General features: G+C 34.7%; 2 protein-coding genes across 3 annotated transcripts; both read right to left on the reverse strand.

Annotated features, from left to right (window-relative positions):
• Positions 1–41: 41 nt before the first annotated feature.
• Positions 42–8,907, reverse strand: LOC127266309 (polyol transporter 5-like). 2 transcript variants are annotated; one of them, XR_007842123.1, is made up of 3 exons: positions 8,700–8,907; positions 7,216–8,621; positions 42–156 (listed from the first exon to the last, which is right to left on the reverse strand). XR_007842123.1 is itself a non-coding variant. In XM_051296514.1 (2 exons), exons 1-2 carry the CDS (start codon positions 8,791–8,793, stop codon positions 7,267–7,269), a joined length of 1,449 nt encoding a protein of 482 aa, XP_051152471.1. In that variant the 5' UTR covers positions 8,794–8,906; the 3' UTR covers positions 7,077–7,266. The 2 variants fall into 2 exon arrangements, 1 of the variants encoding a protein (XP_051152471.1); XM_051296514.1 differs by lacking the exon at positions 42–156 and having other exon boundaries at positions 7,077–8,621; positions 8,700–8,906.
• A 5,176-nt stretch (positions 8,908–14,083) lies between these two features.
• On the reverse strand, positions 14,084–17,946 carry LOC127266404 (uncharacterized). The gene is made up of 5 exons (XM_051296640.1): positions 17,618–17,946; positions 17,457–17,494; positions 16,702–16,963; positions 16,267–16,550; positions 14,084–14,661 (listed from the first exon to the last, which is right to left on the reverse strand). Exons 1-5 carry the CDS (start codon positions 17,882–17,884, stop codon positions 14,220–14,222), a joined length of 1,293 nt encoding a protein of 430 aa, XP_051152597.1. The 5' UTR covers positions 17,885–17,946; the 3' UTR covers positions 14,084–14,219.
• Between the last annotated feature and the right edge of the window lie 336 nt (positions 17,947–18,282).

Genomic DNA, 18,282 nt, shown 5'->3' on the forward strand with positions numbered 1-18,282 from the left:
TGTTGCGGGCAGCAACCACCAGCGAAGTTGAGTGAAATCCAGTGAAGGTTTGTGAAATCTGGCAAGGAGGTGGAATCCGGTGAAGGTTTGTGAAATCCGGCAAGGGGTGGAATCCGACGAGACTTTTTTTTTTCTCCGATGAAGCTTTGTGAAGCTCTGTGAAATTCGGCAAAATGGTGTGAAATCCGGTGAAGCTCGACCAAAAAATAGGGTTTTGTATTGTGTTTTTTTTTTTTCTCGAAATGAGCCATTGCGGAAGAATTTGGGTTTCGGAATGTAGGGATCGATTCCTACTTGGACACGTGAGAGACACGTGAGCCATTGTATGTGCTCTAAGGCATCACGGTGGTGATTTGGATTTAGAAGGAAAGGTTTTTATTGAGACTCCGTTGTTGTTTGGTGATCCATGAAGTCAGTGGCAGAACCAGAATCGGGTTAGAAGGGAACTATTTTTTTAAGTTAAAAAAATAATATCCCCTCCGTCCAAATAAAAATATTTGGATCCGACTCGAAATTTAAAAAATAATAATATTATATTAAAAATAAAATATATTATTATAAAATAAATAGATAGTGAAAGACTAAATATTATTAATAGTATATTTGTGTAAAAAAGTAATGATATTTGTGTAATATTTTACGATGATAAAATTATTTATGAAAGTGAGATTTTATTTTGAGACAGACAAAATAAATAAATAAATGAATTACTAACATTATTGTTTTAAGAGGAAGGATAAACAAAAAATTATGTAAAATAAATATTTTTAATTGGGACGAAAAATACATTATACTTCATCCGTCCCAATACAATAGTCTTATTTATCATTTTTGTCCGTCCTTGAAAGAATAATCTTATTTCCATAAATAATCATATCACCACAAAACTACCCCTACGTGTTTATTTTTATTACACAGTTGTCACTACTTTTTATACTAATACACTCACAAGGGTAAAAAGGTTTTTTATTCATATTTTTTACCTACTATCAATATAATATTAATATTCTTTAAATTTCATGTCTAACTCAATTAAGACTATAGTTCTGAAACGGAGAGAGTACAAAAATACATTATATTGTCTATATAATTAAGGAGTTCAAGTATATTTTCAAGGCATACTAATAACTAATATCCAAACATCACTGTAAAAGAAACCTACAAATAATATAAAAACTTTTAGCAGTAATATGCGAAAATGTTGTTCCTTGTTAGGGCAACTCCGACTCCAACCCACTGCATATATCCCAAATTCCCCCCATTTTTGCCGTCCGCTACACTGTTACTACAAATATGGAGTAACACTGTACACTCCACTCCAAAATGGAGTAGAGTTTGTGTATTTTTGTTATTTTTTTGGAATATAGTGTAATTATATTTTTTTGAAAAATTATGTATAATTTTATTTTTTGAAAAGTGAGATAATTTTATTTTTTAAAAATAATGTATAATTTTATTATTTTTTTAAGTGATATATAATATTACCTTTCGAAGAGTGATATATAATTATATAGTTTTTTAAAAATAATGTGTAATTATATATATTTGGGTTATATTGTAAAAATAAATTAAAATTGGGGTGTAATTTATAAATATAAAAAGTTATGTAAAATAATATAAAAGAGGAATATATATGGAATATACCTTTGAAAAATTAAAGTTTATGGTTGAAGTAAAATTAGTATAGATCAACTGCAAAAATGAATAGATTTAAAATTCAAATAATGAATAGGGAGAGTAATAATGAGATAAAATGATGTAGATTTAATTTAACATAAATACTAAAAAATAATACTATATTTTAATATCAAAGTAAATATATAACATGAAATTTTAGATACTATAGAAAATTTATTAAAGAATCGATTAAAAAACATAGTAGGTAAATAAAAAAATTAGTCATAAATTGTTATTATTTCTTAATATAAAAGTAATAAAATTATTTATTATAAATAAATTTTACATAAAACAAAAAATAAATAGTAACATAATATTAGTTGACATGAGAAATAATAATAATAATAATAATAATAATCTTTAAATAAAAAATACTACATCCGTTTGGCTCTAAATTTTTTTTACTTTTTACGTGTTGATTTTTTAATATTAATTATTATATCAAAACGTAGTAGAAATTAAAAAAATTACAAAAATACTTTAATTAGTGTCTTATAATACTTGTAGAAGGACACTTGTACCAAAAAATTTATAAATATAGAGATATTTTTAATATTAAGTATAATAACACAAAAGATAAATGTGACCGTTAAAGGCGAATGAAAGAAATAATATTTTAAATTGAATTGTTACGAATGAATATGATATATATATATAACCCTATCATGATATATATATATGTAAGAACAATGAATTGATTATTGTTTTTTAAAATATGAATAGTAAATTTATAAATAAATAAAATTATTTAGTATAAAATAAATTATATATAAATTTAAATAAAACAAATAATAATGAAATTGTCTCATATAGAGAAGTATTATTAATTATTACTATTATTATTATTATTATAATAATTATTATTATTGAAAATGATACTATAGATTTGAACTGGCCATTGAAAATGAAAAGAAGGGAATGACCTGCCTAACCTCCTCAATCCAAGCCAATGAGTAATGAGTTAGGGTTGTTTATTTATTCTTAATATTTTGGAAATAAGATATTTTTAAATATGATGAGTGTATTTGTTTTGTTAGATAATTTGAAAGAAAATGTATTGACGTAGAATATATAAAAATAGTGAATATTTTTGATATATTAATTTTTTTTTAAAAAAAATATGTCTTTTACAAGATATAAATGACAACACTGTAATATTCATAAAAATTCATATTAAAACATTAATTAAATATGTTTGTAAATTTTAAAGCGGCATGGATACCATAATGAAATACTCCACATAAATAAGATGGCTGGAATTAATCTCATCCTTTAATTTTATTTAATATTTAATAATAAAAATTTAATATAAAAATAAATACTCCACCATCTGTCCTATTGAAATGTTACTTTTTTTTCATTTTCGTCCGTTATAAAATAAGGTTACTATTTTCTAATTTAGTAACTGTACTATCTACTTAACATAATAAACTCTTTCAACCTACAATATATTACACAAATGCCGTCAATTTTATATTACACCATACTAATATGGGTATTTTTGTCTTTTTTTAATACAATCCAATATAATACCAATTGTTGAGCACAAATAATAATAATAATAATAAATAATGACAATAGGATTCTGGATGAGTCTGGATATAAGCCAAACGGCCCAGAAGTCGGGAAAAAGAAGTCGGACAGACGGGGAGGTCTGTCAAGAGGAAGATCGTGCAAGGAAGAAGCATGGACAGACGGTTTGTCAAGAGGACAGTCTGTCCATCTAAGGGGATAAGGAAAATAGAGCTGGTCGGTTGGTCCGTGGTCGGGACCACAGTCAGTTGCTCTGTGGTCGGGACCATAATTGGTTGGTCTGCAGTCGGGACCGAGGTCGGTTGGTCCGTGGTCGGGACCACAGTTCGTTGCTCTGTGGTTGGAACTACAGTCGGTTGTTGCGGAGTTCGGACCAAGTAAGCTCGGGTGCGATAAGGTCGGACAATGAGGTCGGACCTGGTCGGGCCAAGCTTAAAGATCGGGCGCAAACAGGCCGAATTCGAAAGTCGGGTATGGTAAGGTCTGGTGCGGAGATGAGGTAGGATAAGGTCGGGCGTAATGAGGTCGGGCAGTGAAGTAGCATGTGCAGGTCGGGTGAGAGAGCAGTTCTGGGGCGGTTGGAGGAAATTGCAACTGGCGAACGGTTGGAAGAAGTTGCAACTGGCGAACGGTTTTTGAAGGTCGGACGTGGTAGGACGGTTGACACACATGTCAATAGAATAGAACTTTTGGGGCGGATAACAGCGGTTATGATAACCGACCAGATAGCGGTTCGAAACGTTTCTTCAACAGGGTTATTTAAGGATCCGGTGCTGTTCGAAAAAATGCATCTTTAACCGACATCAAATTCAAGAGAATTGCTTTTGGGGATCACCACTTTTATTTTCCAGTCTTTTATTTTATTTTCCCTATTTTATTTTATGTATTCTACAGTGTTTAGAGATCTCTAATCTCAGGCACTCATCTATCAAATTCGGGGATATTTCTCTATTTTCGGATTTTACTTTTTATTGTTGAAAATTTACATCAATAATTTGGCAACCACAGTGGGAGCAAAGGCAAGATTGTTGATCTTACGTCAACGGAGAGTTTCATATGATTAAGGTCTGGCCGAATCATCAGAAAAATCAATATGGCAGGCACACAACCTCAATCATCATCAGCACCGGTGGGAGAAAATATTTCACCACCAGTCATGCCAAATCCAGGGGAGATTCCCCAACCACCTACCGATTGGTTGTCTTATGTTCAACAATTGAACAATCAACAAACTTTGGCTATGCAGAATATGTTGCGCAAGCAACAGAACATCATGTTGCGTGAACACCAAAATCTAATGCAGAACACATTGGATCAGGCGTTCTCCAGATTCACCCTGCATTCAAACATGCCTCCAGCCATGTCACATTCTCGTTTTCAGGCGACTTTTCCAGGATCAACGTTTGCAGCGCCAACATACGTTGACAGTACATTTCCAAGCGTCACAACTTTCAACTGAACAAATATGGGGAAGACTCCTATAACTTTCCTAGATAATGTTCATTTGGGACCGAGGGTTGATAATACCCAGCCGAATGAGAGATTGGGAGGACAGGCTCACAATCCCCTCCCAGCCGAGCCAACTGTCACCAGAGAAGAAAGATTGGGAGGACAGGCTCACAATCTCCTCCCAGCCGAGCCAACCATCCTTAGAGAAGAGAGGTTTGGGGAACAGACTATTCATCCCATTCCGGTGTTCGATCCGGTTCCACCAATGATAGATCCGGAGGACATCGCTCAAGTTTTACGGGTGCATTTTGGAATGAATTCACAGACGATGAACATGCCGGTTTATCAGAGACCATTTCTAGAGAGAATCATCAACGATTATCCTCTCCCAAGGAATTATCAACCGCCAGACTTTCATGTTTTTTCAGGAGAAGACAGATCCTCCACTATAGAGCATGTGGGTCAGTTCACAGCACAGTTAGGAGAAGTCGGTAATAACCCTTTTTATAAACTGCAACTATTTAGCTTGTCTTTTACCAGGACAACTTTTTCATGGTTTGTAAATCTGCCACCTGGGCAAATACAAACTTGGGAAGGTTTAGAGATGGCGTTCCATGCTAGATTTTTCAACCCTTTACCAGCCGTTTCTCTTTCCGATTTGTTGGAAATGAAACAATGTCCGGAAGAGTCAGCCTCACAGTTCATCGAAAGGATACGGTTGATGAAAGGACAATGTCCTACAGTAATCAATGAAAAAGAGTTGATCAATTTAGTAGTCTGCAATATGCATGATCGGTTGAGAGAGGCACTCACTGCTCACGATGTGGAAGATCTGACAAGTCTCGCATCCAAGGCAGGGAGGTTAGAATCCCTTTTTAGAGAAAATGATCACGACTTCCGTCAAGGGGGAGATGCTGAAGCAATGTTAGTGCAAGATCGATCAACGTGCAGACCACCACCAATCCGCGATAAATGGAGGTCGGGTCCAACGTAGCCTCGGAAGATGTAGGTCGGATCTGAGGCTGACGTAGCCTCAGATGCTGACCTGCAAACTCCTAAAACATCACTGAAAGTGACGTTTAGGAGTCTTGAGGAGGAGGCTTATTGTTGAGCACAAAAAATAATAATAATAATAATAAATAATGGCATTAGGATTCTGGATGGGTCTGGATATAAGCCAAACGGCCCAGAAGTCGGGAAAAAGAAGTCGGACAGACGGGGAGGTCTGTCAAGAGGAAGGTCATGCAAGGAAGAAATATGGACAGACGGTCTGTCAAGAGGACAGTCTGTCCATCTAAGGGGATAAGGCAAATAGAGCCGGTCGGTTGGTCCGTGGTCAGGACCACAGTCAGTTGCTCTGTGGTCGGGACCACAATTGGTTGGTCTGCAGTCGGGACCAAGGTCGGTTGGTCCGTGGTCGGGACCACAGTTGGTTGCTCTGTGGTCGGGACCACAGTCGGTTGTTGCGGAGTTCGGACCAAGTAAGGTCGGGTGCAATAAGGTCGGACAATGAGGTCGGACCTGGTCGGGCCAAGCTTAAAGGTCGGGCGCAAACAGGCTGAATTCGAAAGTCGGGTATGATAAGGTCTGGTGTGGAGATGAGGCAGGATAAGGTCGGACGTAATGAGGTTGGGCAGTGAAGTAGCATGTGCAGGTCGGGTGAGAGAGCAGTTCTGGGACGGTTGGAGGAAATTGCAACTGGCGAACGGTTGGAGGAAGTTGCAACTGGCGAACGGTTTTTGAAGGTCGGACGTGGTAGGACGGTTGACACACGTTTAACAGCGGTTATGGTAACCGACCAGATAGCGGTTCGAAACGTTTCTTTAACATGGTTATTTAAGGATCCGGTGCTGTTCGAAAAAAGACATCTTCAACCGACATCAAATTCAAGAGAATTGTTTTTGGAGATCACCACTATTTTCCAGTCTTTTATTTTATTTTCTCTATTTTATTTTATGTATTCTACAGTGTTTAGATATCTCTAATCTCAGACACTCATCTATCAAATCGGAAATAATTTTTTATTTTCGGATTTTACTTTTTATTATTAAAAATTTACATCAACACCAATATTAAAAAATCTACGTACAAAAAACAAACGTCACCTTTCCGTCCACGGAGGGAGTATATCCTCTCCCATTTAAAAAGGTTTTAAGTATTTAAAATATATTCACAAAATAAAAATATATTGTAATTCAAAATATGAATATACATTATTGAATTTTTATTAAAAGTGATATAATTGAGATTTAGACTATATATGCTGATGTAATTTTTACTTTTATTTCTAAATAATAGAACATGATGATTAAAACTAATTAGAATATTAATATATATATATTGTATACATATACAATAAAGCTTTCCAATTAACATGATTTTTTTAATTTTTAATAATATTTATATATAGCAAAATGTTGATGATAAATCCCACTGTCACCGCTTAACCGAAAAGGCTCTAATATTTGTACAACTCAGAAAACAAACAAATAAACAAAAAAGATATTTTTCAAATAAAAAATATAAACAAATATTAAATATAGTGAATAGAATTACCAAATTTCTGATCAATCTCCGCCACGGCTGTCTCGCCGGAAATAATTCCGATCAGTCCGCCTCCGCAGTGGCGGTCTTGCCGGAACTCCGATTATCGAAGAGCTCCGATATCTCCTCGAGGCTCTTCCCCCTCGTCTCCGGCAGCATCAGGTAGAAGAAAATGGTCGCCGCCGCCATCATCCCCGACAGCACAAAAAACGTGCCGCCGAACGTAATCTTCTCCGAAATGCTCAGAAACGACATCGAAACCGCGCCGCTCACCAGGCGGTTCACCGACACCGCCAAGCTCGTCCCCTGGGCCCGAACCCGCATCGGAAATATCTCCGACGAGTAAACCCACGTGATCGGCCCGAGCCCGATCGAGAAAAACGACACGTCGGCGCACACCGTCAGCACGCACAGGGCTATCGCCCACGCCGGCTTGCGGCGGCGCCGCCCCAGGAATCTCGACCCGAGCCCGAGCCCGGCGAGGGAAACCGCCATCCCGGCGGTGCCGAGGAGAAGCAACGGGCGGCGGCCGTACTGGTCGAGGAAAAGGGCGGAGACGAGGACGAAGAAGGTTTTGGCTATGCCCATTAGGACTGTCACGCCGGCGAGGCCTTTCCGGCTGCGGATTCCGGCGGCTTTGAACACCTCCGGCGTGTAGTAGACGACGGCGTCGTTTCCCGACGCTTGCATAAAGAAATTGATTCCGATCGCCGCCACCAGTATCCGCCGCAGCGGCGGCGATGGACAGAGGAGCTCCTTCCACACGCCTTCCCCCCGCCACGGCCCGCCGCCGCCGCCGCCGGAGGCGGCGGCGGCGGAGATTTCCGTCAGCCTCGCCTCCGCCTCCTCCTCGGTTTCGGATGTTTTTAGCAACACGTTTTTTGCGTCCGCCATCCGGCCTTTCATCACCAGCCACCGCGGCGACTCCGGCATGGCGAGGACGCCGGCGGCGATGGCGACGGCGGGGACGCCGGCGAGGCCGAGCATCAGCCGCCAGTTGTATCTCGGAGAAAGACCTCCTAGACTGTAATTTGAGACGTATCCGATCAGAATTCCGACGTTGATGAAGACCTCCGGCAGGGAGGTGAGAAACCCTCTGGTCAGCGCCGGCGAGACCTCCGCCGTGTAAACAGGCGCAATCATCAGAGAATACCCGACTCCGACGCCGGCGACGATTCTTCCGGCGACGAGGAACGCGAACGACGGCGCTAACCCCATTAAAATCGCCCCAACCAGGAAAGTAGCCGCCGCCAGAATGATGGTGTACCGCCGGCCAATCCAGTCCGACGTCTTTCCGGCGGCCAGCGACCCGAACAACGAAAAGACGTTCAGCGAACCCACCAGAATCTCCTCCTGCACCGACGAGATCCCCAAATTCTCTTTGATGAACAGCGCCGCGCCGCTCATCACTCCGATGTCTGCAAAATCCCAAATTCCCAAACTGAAAACCCTAAAAACAGAAATTAATTACAACTCAAAAATTTCATCTAACTGACCATAGCCCAAGAGCATTGAGTTGGCGGAGGCGAGAATCGCGCACTGGAGGGCGTACTTGTTCAGGCGGGTCGGCCGGCGCCGGGAATTCTCCATGGCAGGGCACGTGAATTTGCAGAGAAAGAATCTTTTTTTCTTTCAGAGGAAGAAGATGAAGGAGATTTGTTGTGTGAATGTGTAATGTCAATCTTTTTGAATTTTGAATTTATTTTTATTTTTATTTTTATTTTTATTTTTATATCAATGTGTTTGTTAGTATCTGATAGATAGATAGAGTTTGGCTATATTTAGAACCAATTGGAATTTTGTCCTCACTCACTTCACTTGCATTAATTTCTCTTCACTAATTTATTAGGTTTAGGCTGTGCCCTTCATTAATATTTGTCAGATATTTTAACGCTTAATTTCATCCATTTCTATAAAAAATTATTACAAATTAAAAATAATAATAACTTTAGATTCTTCTAACACAAGTTTTAAATTTTCGTTCTAATTCGGTTGAGAAATGGAAACATAGAGAAATAATAATACATTCTCCATGTGCGGGTATAGGAGAGAAATAAAAAAAAAAATGAAAATAATTTATTTTTCAAATTTTATTTCTCTGACTGAAACAAACAAGATAAATGATACAATTTCATTTCTCTATCCCTTATTTATTTGTACCAAACACAACCTAACTTCTTTTATTATTGTAACCAACACCCAAAACAAGGCCCAAATTTGATAATGGCCAATCCTGTTGCAGTTGAAGGTCCAAATATGATGAGAGATCAGCCCAGCATCTGCAGTTGCCAGAACACCTCGTAGACCTAGTGATAGAAGAATTCAGTTGGGAGGGGAAGTTACTTAGGGTGTGTTTGATCCAAAGTTTGGATTTTGAGTTTGGGATTTCAATAGTAAAAATTTTGAATTTGAACGTGTATATATATACAATGGTTTCATATCAAATTAGATTGGATATTTGGATGTACCAAAACAAAGATTGATATATACGTATACGATAGTTTTGTCCTCCCTCCGTTCATTTACAAGGGTTACATTTACTTTTGGCGCGGTGTTTAAGAAATAATAGTATTTTAATTATAGTGAGTAGTTAAAAGTAGTGTAATGACATTTTTGCCCTTACTTTTTTGTATAAAAGTAATGATGTGATGTAAAGTAAGGGTATTTGTGGAAAAAAATAGTGTATTTAATGAAATATAAACTTTATAATTGGACGTCCCAAAATAGAAATATATAAACTTTGTAAGCGGACGGAGGGAGTATGAAATTAGACCGAATATTTGGCCGTACGAGACTGAGATTGATGTATACATATACGATGATTTCATATTAAATTAGACCAGCCGCAAGTTTACGGGGCCGTACCTCTCAAATTTACGGATCTGTACCTCTCCAATTCGGCTGCGGATAATACGGTTGAATCTTGATTTTAGATTTAAAATATTGATTATTCGATAATAAATCTTGGGTTTTGATTGACAATGATATCAAAATCTGTTACCGAGTTTAAAGATTATGTAAACTTGGTATCGGGATAAAATCCCAAAATCAGATATATTTAAAGTTGAAAAATAAATAGATTAATTAGTTTTAATTCCCGAAAAATTATTATTTATGTTCCGAAAGGTTGCATCCCTTCACGTTGATAGTAGTTTAGAAACATCGTATCCGATCACAAGCACAGTTTAAATTTTATAAATAGGTTCGTTCGCATACACCATTTAGATTTTATAAATAAGCTCGATGTAATTGTTGTAAGCACATATTTCAACATTTCAATCAATTTTTTTTTTTTAATTTTTTTTATTTTTATTCCCATAATTTATTTAATTTTTCACACATTCTTCTTTTTTCCCTAATTTTTTACAATCAAACATTTGGACACTACATTTGTTACAAATTAAGGATTTAATTACTCTAAATCCTCAGGAAAAAAAAACTTACATATGTTGATTGAAATTATCATACATATAAATTCCACACTGCATGCATGTTAAGAATACAAGTCTATGAGAAACAACAAGAACTTGTATTTATTTATATCAATATCGTTATGTTATCGTTAAAATTTGTCGATGGCAGCCAAACAAATTTAGACTTGTCTAAATCGACGTAAAATTAGATTTTTCGGCCTCCTCAAGAAAGTGTCCGAACTGATCTCGCATTAAGAATTAATGCACACACGGATTCGAGTGGAATTCACCGCAATAAATTAATTCAGGGGTGGTTTGATATGATAAAAATTAAAGAAAAATTAAATCAAACAGATGGGCAATAATATAATATAAAAGCTGGAAAATGAATTTTATCGAGATGAATGTAAATTGCAAAAATATAGAAATAAACAAAGGTTGAATGGAAACAAGTGTAGCAACGAACATAATAAGCCAACAAAAAAATATGAGAACTAATGCAAGAAAAAAAAAAAAAAAAAAAAAAAAAAAAAAAAAAAAAAAAAAAAACCAAAGAAAGATTTTCTTACTTCCCATAACTTCCCAACCAACTTTGGATAAAGATTTTGCTTTCTCTTTGGCTACTCCATGATTTCATTTGGACACGTCAACACATCTTGGACGGGACCGGCCAAACTGAACTTCTTCATGGGCTAGATGGGCTGATCATCCGGGTTGGACTGCTTTTTTTTTTATTGGTCCTAAAAATTAGAAAGTAACAGTTATATACTTCCAGCTATAAAGTATACATATTTTTATTTTGGGACGTCTAATTACAAAGTAACAATTTCGTTAAATACCCCACTTTTTTCCACAAATATCCTTACTTTACATCACATCATTACTTTTATACCAAAAAGCAAGGGCAAAAATATCATTACACTATTTTTACCTACCCACTATAATTAAAATACTATTATTTTTTAAACTCCGCGCCAAAAATAAATGTATACTTTATCCGTGGAGGGAGGGAGTATTAATTTACATATTAAGTGTAAAATAATTTTTACATTAAAAAAAATTATGATCTATTATCACTAAAATATATTATTTTTGTCGTTCAATTTTATTTCCACTTCTTATGTATTTTACAAAAAATATATGTATATATATAATTAGATCACGGAGTTAATAATATTTATTAAATTCTTCATAAAAATAAACTAATACCTTTGGAATAATTAACGTAGTATGATTATATTCATATATAATCTATGGAAAGAAATTAAATAATAAGAAATTTTTCTCAAAATTTTATCTGTCCTATTGAGACCATTAAAATCAATGTAATCAAAAGTTTACTAGTGAGTTTTTATTTTTATTTTTTTTTTAAAAAAAGAATATTAGTGAATTACTATGAGTTGTTATATTCCAAGTCCACTAGCAATGTTAGCGGGGCGGTTCACAACGGGTTTTGTAGGCCTCGGGATCCATCCCGCTAAAAAATATTGGAACCCAAGACTTGCTCCGTTCCGCTTCAATCCAGTTTCAGGACCTATCCTACCCCGAACCCTCTGAGTTTGGTATCAACCCGATAAACTCATTTTTTTTTAAGAAAAAAATAAAATAATTTTTTTAAAAAATAATTTAATACTAAAAGAAGTATGCATTAAACTACCAAAAAATTATAGTTCTAAAAATAAGAACAATCAAATATTGACGATAGTCCGTAGTAATGAAGGTCAACATAACCCCGATTATAAAGAAAATTGTAGGAGAAATAAATGCAAAGATAATTTAATTTAGAATTAAGGTTCTATTTTATATTAAAAAAATTAAATAAATAAATAATATAATTTATATTGTATAAATATATAAATAAATTATAATAACTATTAAAATATCCGGGTCCGGATCCGGGTCCAGAGTGGGGCGGGTTTATAATAAAACCCATAACCCGCCCCGAATCCGGCCGAGTCTAAAACTCAAAATTCACAACCTGTCCTGAACCAAATTATTTAGACCCGAATCCGTCCTATTAAGACTGGGTCCGGGACAGGTCCGGGACTAACCCGTCCTATTTGACATCCCTAAAGTCCACCGTGTGTTTCTTCATTTTTTTTTAAAAAAATAAAATTTTATTTAAATAATAATTTGATAGAAATTTTATAATTTATTTAAAAATTTAGAAACTAAATAATAAAAATCTAAAATAGATTCACAAAAGATCACATCTTTCATTTTCATGCACAAAACAACGCAAACAAAAGGGCAACTCAAGGGAACAAAAAACAACACAAAACTAAACAAGAAACAATGGGTATGCTTATTTGTGTTTCAGATATTTTATGTGTAATTTTAATAATATATATACATATATACTCTCTCGGTGGCGGCTATCGTGTTCCATATACTATAGACACGAAAATTTAGGAGGAATATATTTAATAAATAATTAAGAATATATTAGTGAAAATAATTATCGTATAATAAAAATAATTTTAAATTAAGATTAAAATAACTAATTAGTTTAATTAAAATTAAAAAAAATTATAAATAAAAAATTTTAAAATAAAATTAAAGTGTATAATTATATTTTAAAAATAACAAAAATAAATGAGACAGACGAAAATAAAAAAAAATAGCAATAGTAAAGTGAGGCGAAGGGAGTATCATATAATTATAAACTATATAAGGAAAAAAAATGCATGAAAATACGACCAAATCAAAAGCAATGCTCAATAAACCTTACTACAACTTCTAGACATGATTTCTTATTTACGAAAAGTTGGTGTCTTATTTATAAACAGTGAAATTTTGAATTAAAATAATTATTGATGTGATATCATTATATAAATTGATATGATGTTTTGAATATAAAATTATATTTTAATACTCTCTAAGTCCATTAAGATTGGTTCATTTAGTCTAACATGACATTAAAAAACAATGAATATTTTATTGAAAAATAACAGGTAGTTGAAGATATTTTTGAAAATTTAGTTAAAAATTAAAATAAATGAAAAAGAATGTAATAAAATTAATGATATTTCTTCTTGAATGAGAATAATAATTAAATATTGTCAAAATTAATAATGAGATAAATTTAAAATACCGGGTAAGTGAGAATAAATTTGATGAATGAAAAAATATAATATAATAAATATAAATACATATTTTAATTTGATGTTTTTTTTTTTTTTTTTTTTAAATACTAAAATCAAAACCAAATCTTGACAACAAACACACATACTTTTATATATATATATATAATACTCATTTCGTTCCATTTAAAAATATAGTTATTTAAAAAATATTATTATTTTAGAATTCAACAATTTAAAATAAAAATAAATATATTTGTAATAGAGAAAATATTATATTAATAATTTTAAAAAATTAAAACAAACAAAATAAGAGTCAACTAGCCCAAAAAATAACATGTACTGTGTAAATTGTTCCTAAAAATACCCTCAAACTCAAAGATGTAAAGGCCAAGACAGCATTGCCCTGAGCAATAATTAGAACAAACTTCAAATAAACTTTCAGAACAACATAGCTTACAGTATTTACAAAAAAGAAAAAAAAAATGTCGAACGTCGATCGCCCGGGAGCTCGACTCGATCACATAATCTGTGAGCTATCTAAGGAATGCAACAAGTTAGTCGAGGCATTGGAGATCCAATTCACGGTGGTATCGAAAAACAACTCCCAAAACCAGAGATCCAAAGCAAGAACTGAAGAGAGAATGAGCAGAGCAAGAGTCTGGTATCGATTCAGGGGCCAGCCGAGGAATCGAGCAAGCCTTTTAAGGAATGGTAAAGAAGTGACCTTAAGATTCTTGTTGGCTATGGACCATGCCGTAATCCACTGCACCTGGTAGGGGATGAGGTCGAACTCCTCGCGCAGCCGGCGCCCCAAATCAGGCATGTGCCCGCCACCGTATAGTATGGCAATCTTATTGTTGCCGCCATCGATTGCCCGGGAGAGTGCTGCCGTGGCTGCTTTGTTTCTCTCACCGATAATAACAGAATCCTCTTCGACATCGGCTGTCACCTGTGTGAAGCTACAAAAGAAAAAAAGGATCAAGAACCTTAATGAGGGAGTCGAATAACAATGGTCAAGAATTATGTTTTCCTCGGAAAGCAAAGGTTGTGTTCTTTGGTGGATTTTTCCATGTGTTTTTACTGTTCAGCTTCTTTTTTCCGTCCAAAAGTATCAAATCAAACAATTACTTTTCTTTTTTTCATATTATACTACAAATCTATTTTACATTCAAAACATCACATCAACCTCTTTTTATATCGAATCAGACAACTATTCAAATTCAACTTTTTAGTATCCGAAAATCCAAACCCACGAACAAACACACCCAAAGTATTTGCTTGTAATGAATTGCTAATTTCTGGTAATGATTGTCGATACTAATTTCAGGCTCAAGAGGGGGAGATATGATATTAAGTACACGTTGTAGACCGGGAAATGTATGAATAGGGAGATGTTTGTATCTCTCATACACAAGTAGATATAGGGTGCGTTCCTTTTGTGTTTTTACATTTGTTTCCATAGAATACTATATACGACAAACACTTGTTTTCAGTAAAAATATCACATCAAAATATATTTTCAAAATTCAAATTTTTACTATTCCCATAAAGAACACACCCGTGAAAGAGTAGCTTTCACAGGTAGGGTAATTATGCCGAGTCATTAACATAAGTTCCATTTTCAGGTGGCTACGGGACTAAGTTAAATTTTAGGATGAATAGAATACTCGAATTATCTTATATGATTATTGTTTTTTTACCGAAACGCTCTATATACCAGACCCTAACAGTAGAGATAACAGAAGACAAATCATGTTTGGACAATTGTTTGTGGAAGGTCGAAGCATGAATATTTCACCTTTCTTGATGCAAACCTAGTAGCATGTAACACAAGAAATGTACGTGAACTACTGCGGTAGTATCATTCTAGAAGATCTAAAGATTTAACTGGATTGATGGCTTTAGGAGCTCAACTTGAATAACAATCTTGAAATATCAACACAAATAACACGAAATTTGCAGACATTTTGTGAATGAATCTGTACAATAGACTGATCCACGCCTTATATGTCAACAAATAGTCGGCTAACAAATGCTACAATGAAAGGGTCAAATAGTTTAATGTTCCCATTTAGGGTGTGTTTGTTTGGGGGTTTGGATTTTGAGTTGGGATTTGAATAGTAAAAATTTTGAATTTGAATAGTTGTATGATGTGATATAAATAGGTGTTGATGTAATGTTTTGAATGTAAAATTGATTTTTAATATAATATAAAAAATAAAAATTAGGTGTTTGATTTGATTTTTTTGGAGGAAAAAAATGGGATGAATAGTGTACCTAACTTGGTAAGAAAATACCCATTCACCAACTTCGGGGATAATAGAAGTATGCGTAGCTGCTAGCTATTTTAAGAGAAATATTTTTGCATGAATAAGTTATCCATATGGATGTACCTTTCCACTTCTTCTTTTTATATCTACGATATTTTTACATGTAGGATCATAATTCAAGAAATTTGATACACAATAGTTTCCTAGTTCCTCTATAATGGTTGGCTATCTATCGTATGTAACAGATTAAAAGTAAAATTAGAAGATGTGCATTGCAAAGCTTTAAATACTTACTCAGATGTTAGCCTCTTAGCGAGGAAAACTTTCATTGCAGCGCCAAAATCGAGCCTGGACAAGGCTTCTAGTTCAGGATACTCCTTGTTACTCCCCACATCAGCACAGACACCCCCAATAATAAGCAGACCAACGAGAGGCATTGGAATGACACGAGAGGCCCACAAAAGTTTGGATCTCCAAGGACCAAGATCTTCCCGAACAAGAGTGGGCTGCACTATTGCTTTTGTAGATTTAAGTGTCATATCTCGAGCAAATGTAAAGAGGCTCTCGCCCTTTTCTTGCTGAAAGATTTGGCAAGAAATGTGAACAATAAGCAATCCCGAAACTTTTTTTGGACTCAACTATTTCATTAGCCTATTCATCTTCACCAAATAATGGTTCTAAGAATTTAATTGCTTAATTTATGAAATGCGGGTGATATGATATACAAACCTGAAGTAATTTAAATGTTTCAAGATCAAGATCGGCGTGAAGCCAATTCCCAGCTTGGTAATCAAGACAGTCCAATTGAAAATCTAGCATAAGGAGCTTAGCCATCTGACGCTGAATGCAACCAATAATATTAAATCCTTGGCCCTTAACTTTCTTTTTAGCCTCATGATTCCTTCGGTTTTCTAGACTTTCTCGACTCGCAACCATCTCATAAAGAACACAATCATACGTCTCGAGTACATTTTGCAATGTTGCAAAATACCTGCAAGATTATTCCCTTTAGAAGTTCCCTAAAGTGCTACAAAATACTATTGCATTCGTATTCAACAATCAAAATACACATCTACAAATTCAAATATATCCAGCATTCTTCAATCAGCTGCTTCTACATTTGTTTTCATTCAAATTTCTAAGCAAACTAAAGGTAGCCATAGACCAAAAGTATTGGTATCGACTACCTAACCACTGTGAAACCAGAAGATTATATATATATATATATTTTTTTTTCAGGTATTCTGCAAATAATCACTCATGCTGTAACTTCAATCTCCTGTGTGCAATTTTTAATTTTCCTGGTGAATAAAATGCTGATGGCAAAAGCAGCTATAAAGTTTCTTCAGTAATTCCATTTCATATGTGCTCAATTATGGATATTTATGTGGTAATCTTCCATGCTTGAATGAAGTTATGTAGCAACAGAGAATAAATAGAATTCCAGGAACATCGTCATTCGTCAGATTATACAAGAAACTCACTCCTTATCGGCGATATGAATTGTTGAGACCAAATCGACCTACACAGGGAACGAAGAAATGGGGAAAACAAACAAAACCTATAAGCAATGAGAAGAGAAGCTGCGTTCGAAAGACCAAATTGACGCGAAAAATAAATAAATATCTAAAATTGAGATTCTCACTTGAAGAAAAGGTTGGAGAATGGACCAAGGGAATTTCTTGCGATATCTAACAATAGCAGTCTGCAACTGGGAATTGGTGTCTCTCCTGAACCTCATGAAATCCGCAATAGAATTATTCCGCAGAAACTGGTCGGCGGAAGAAGCATGAATCTTGGATGAAACCCTAAATCTGGAGCGGCGGGGATTCCTGGTGGCGAAGAAGCAGCAGGATTCGGAGGTGGAGGTGGATGGAAATGAACAGAGTGATTTGGGGTATATGGCCGCCATGGAAGAAGGAAGGGATTGCTTGCTGCTTCCCTATCTTAGGTTCAGATAAAGGCTGTGTGTACTGTGCATACTTCACTCCCAAATATTCAAATTAATTCATTATATTTTTATTAGTCTATTTAACTGTGGAGAATATCATTTTTTATCTTTTATAATATTGTACTCTATTTGATAAGTAAAAAGTATACATTTATTTTTTATATAATAATATTTTAATTATAATGAATAGTTAAAAATAGTATAATTATATTTTTATGTAAAATAAAAATATTTATAAAAAATAAAATATTTAATAAAATAATTATTTGTAATTGGACGTTTCAAAATAAAAATATAAATATTTTATAACTTAATATAAAAAGTATTAAAATTTATTTAGCATCAATACCTATAGAAGA

Source organism: Andrographis paniculata, unplaced genomic scaffold (assembly GCF_009805555.1).
Source record: "Andrographis paniculata isolate CXL003 unplaced genomic scaffold, ASM980555v1 Contig75END, whole genome shotgun sequence".
Classification (NCBI taxonomy): Eukaryota; Viridiplantae; Streptophyta; class Magnoliopsida; order Lamiales; family Acanthaceae; genus Andrographis; species Andrographis paniculata.

Bases quoted from the DNA above. Each gene is read 5' to 3' on its own strand.
- LOC127266309 (XM_051296514.1), bottom strand. From the start codon at position 8,793: ATGGAGAATTCCCGGCGCCGGCCGACCCGCCTGAACAAGTACGCCCTC. The intron at 8,622-8,699 runs GTCAGTTAGATG...GGGATTTTGCAG, and splicing joins CTCAATGCTCTTGGGCTATG to ACATCGGAGTGATGAGCGGC.
- LOC127266404 (XM_051296640.1), bottom strand. From the start codon at position 17,884: ATGGCGGCCATATACCCCAAATCACTCTGTTCATTTCCATCCACCTCC. The intron at 17,495-17,617 runs GTGAGAATCTCA...TTCCCTGTGTAG, and splicing joins TTCTCCAACCTTTTCTTCAA to GTCGATTTGGTCTCAACAAT. The intron at 16,964-17,456 runs GTGAGTTTCTTG...ATAATCTTGCAG, and splicing joins ATTCATATCGCCGATAAGGA to GTATTTTGCAACATTGCAAA.